Source organism: Merops nubicus, unplaced genomic scaffold, assembly GCF_000691845.1.
Source record: "Merops nubicus isolate BGI_N331 unplaced genomic scaffold, ASM69184v1 scaffold21529, whole genome shotgun sequence".
In the NCBI taxonomy this organism is placed as follows: Eukaryota; Metazoa; Chordata; class Aves; order Coraciiformes; family Meropidae; genus Merops; species Merops nubicus.
This window is the reverse complement of record NW_008629229.1, coordinates 1,301-3,744: the sequence shown is the minus strand read 5'-3', so window position 1 is coordinate 3,744 and position 2,444 is coordinate 1,301. Positions and strand designations below refer to the sequence as shown.

The 2,444-nt window shown below is 45.2% G+C and overlaps 1 protein-coding gene across 1 annotated transcript; it reads left to right on the top strand.

The window, feature by feature from the left end:
- Positions 1-1,718: 1,718 nt before the first annotated feature.
- LOC103779312 (baculoviral IAP repeat-containing protein 7-B-like) lies at positions 1,719-2,238 on the top strand (the record flags this gene model as incomplete). The annotated part of the gene is made up of 1 exon (XM_008946937.1): positions 1,719-2,238. A coding segment is annotated over exon 1 (520 nt), but the record flags the coding sequence as incomplete, so codon positions are not given.
- Between the last annotated feature and the right edge of the window lie 206 nt (positions 2,239-2,444).

The window sequence follows — 2,444 nt, the reverse complement described above, 5'->3', positions numbered from 1 at the left end:
CCTGACGAATGAGTCTCACGGTTGCTCTTCTGTGTTCTGAGAGCAAAATCTGCTGTGCAGGCTCAAAAACTGTGTGCTCCTAAATTTGCTTAGCTTGTGAATTCTGCTGCTTAGCAGTGACTATAATTTTTTTCATCCATATATAAATTTTACTCTGTATCAGTGATATAGTCCTTAACTGTTATATTAAATCGCAGTTTCTAAACCAAGCTTTTGGAGCCTTCTCACAGCTCTGCTTTCTGTGATTCTGATTACAGACTAAAAAATTTGATTGTTCATAAACTTCCTATTCCTTGCTGCCTTTTCCTGCAAGAGGCATGTGGTTCAGCAAACTTGTTTGGGCTCTCACAGTCCCCCTAAACACGTAACATTTACAAAGGATGGATTTGTTAACTCTGGCTACAGGTCTTCCAACTAAAATGCCTTGTAAGTTTTTTTCCCCTCAATGCACTGCAGCACTTAACTAAGATGAGTAGAACTTCAGAGATACTCCTGGTCTCCACTTGATTGTTTTGTATGATGTGCATGCTCAAAAGAGAGCACTGAAATAGTCTTTTGTTAGGTCAACAATGTGGTGTGCCAGCTTTGAAAGGCCAGATCATTTTAGGTGTATGTGTATATTTATTTCCCCACCCCACACACACAATTTAATATTTGCCTGTGTGATGTTTTGGGTCTGTGTCCTTAAAAATGTTTAGCTCTGATAACCAGCAGATAGTTAATGCTTTCTTGGGATGAATTGACCTATTGAATTCAGTGGTGAAGGGATTTTTCAGGGCACAAAGCAAAAAAGTGGATTTGAGTCACCTACCACTCAGTCATGTGTGTAGTGACTTCACTCCAGAGGAATTCTGTTGGAGTGAGTAGTTAAATTGATGCTGATTCTCACTTATGTAATTGTATGACCTTTTGAAAGTGTATTTCCCAGCCATGTAGATATATTATGAGCAGTTTCTCTTATTTGTGCAGGGAAAGGCTGTTACCTTTATTAGGATGAGGACCTGGATCACTGGGCACTCACTCCGAGCTTAATTTCCCTCTTCCTCCTGCACAGAACCAGCACAGGCAGAAAATTCTTATCTTCAAGGACACCTCCCTCTAGGAACTGGACCTAATTATTTTTGACTGTGTCCTGGAGAAGTTATATTTTATAAAGATATCACTATATATTCACTGTTTAATCATTACATGAAAAATCTACTGATATTCTGTGTAGTGCTTGGCTGTAACTGAACATTGGGTGTGGCTGTTCTCTGCTCTGTTATGGCATGCCTTTTAAAATCTGTTTGTAGGAAAAAAAGAAGCAGAGTCTTTTGAATGTTAATTTCAAAGCTGAGCAGAATGGCTGGGGATTTCTCAGAGAGATGAGGAGCTGGGAGCTGGAGTGCCTCAGCAAGGGAGGCAGCGTGGGCTGTGTCCTCCCCCTGCGCTGTTCCTGGCAGCATCTCTCCCGTGAGCTGCCCGAGGGGCTGGGAAAGTGCTGGGCTCTTCCCTTCAGCCACGAGTGAGGACTCAGCAAAAGCTCAGCAGCAAAGAACAGAAGCACCAGGTTTCTGACTGGGCTGTGATGCCCAAACGAGCTGAGCTTTGACCAGACCAGGAGCTTTCTGGAATATGCGTAGGGACGAGCAGCAGATACCGCAGGGTGAGTGCTGCCTGACCCCTGGGATGCAGCTGACTGCTCTGGGTTGTCTCATGCTCTCTTGCAGAAGGAGAACATGGGGGATGAGGCACCAGCAGAAGAGGCTGAGCTCAGGGCTGCTTGCTGCCAGCTCTTTGAATCCAGCATGAGGAATGAAGCAAGAAGACTGAGGACTTTTCGGCAGTGGCCCGGCACCTCTCCCGTCTCTCCCCGGGATTTGGTCAAGGCTGGCTTCTTCTTTGTGGGTCCAAGAGATGAAGTACAGTGCTTCTGCTGTGGGGGGGTCCTGAAGGACTGGAGTCCTGGGGACTGCCCAACAGCAGAGCACCTGAAGTTCTTCCCTTCCTGTAAATTCATTTGTGGTGAAGATGTTGGGAACCAAGAGATGCTGCCTCTTCAGGAAATGTTTGACACTGTGGATGGGCAGTTCCTCAGTTTTTTGCAGGGGATAGACAGTGAGGACACAGCCCTGCCCAACGAGCCAGAATACCCAGAGATGGTGACAGAGGAGGTGAGACTATCTACATTTCACAACTGGCCACAGTACACAGACATGTGTCCTGAGCAGCTGGCTAGAGCAGGATTCTTTTACACAGGTAAGTGCTTGGGGAGAGGTTTTAAACTCCTACTACTGTTAACTTTTGAATGTGTTGCTGTGTTTTTATTCCTTGCACAAATACTTGTAAGTATGAGTAGTGTAGTTATAAACCACATCCTTCCTTCATCTGCTTCCCTTGCTGCTTGTGCTGAGATCACTCTGATGTTAACTCCTGTTTGGGTTCTCAGGGTTCCACTGGTAAAG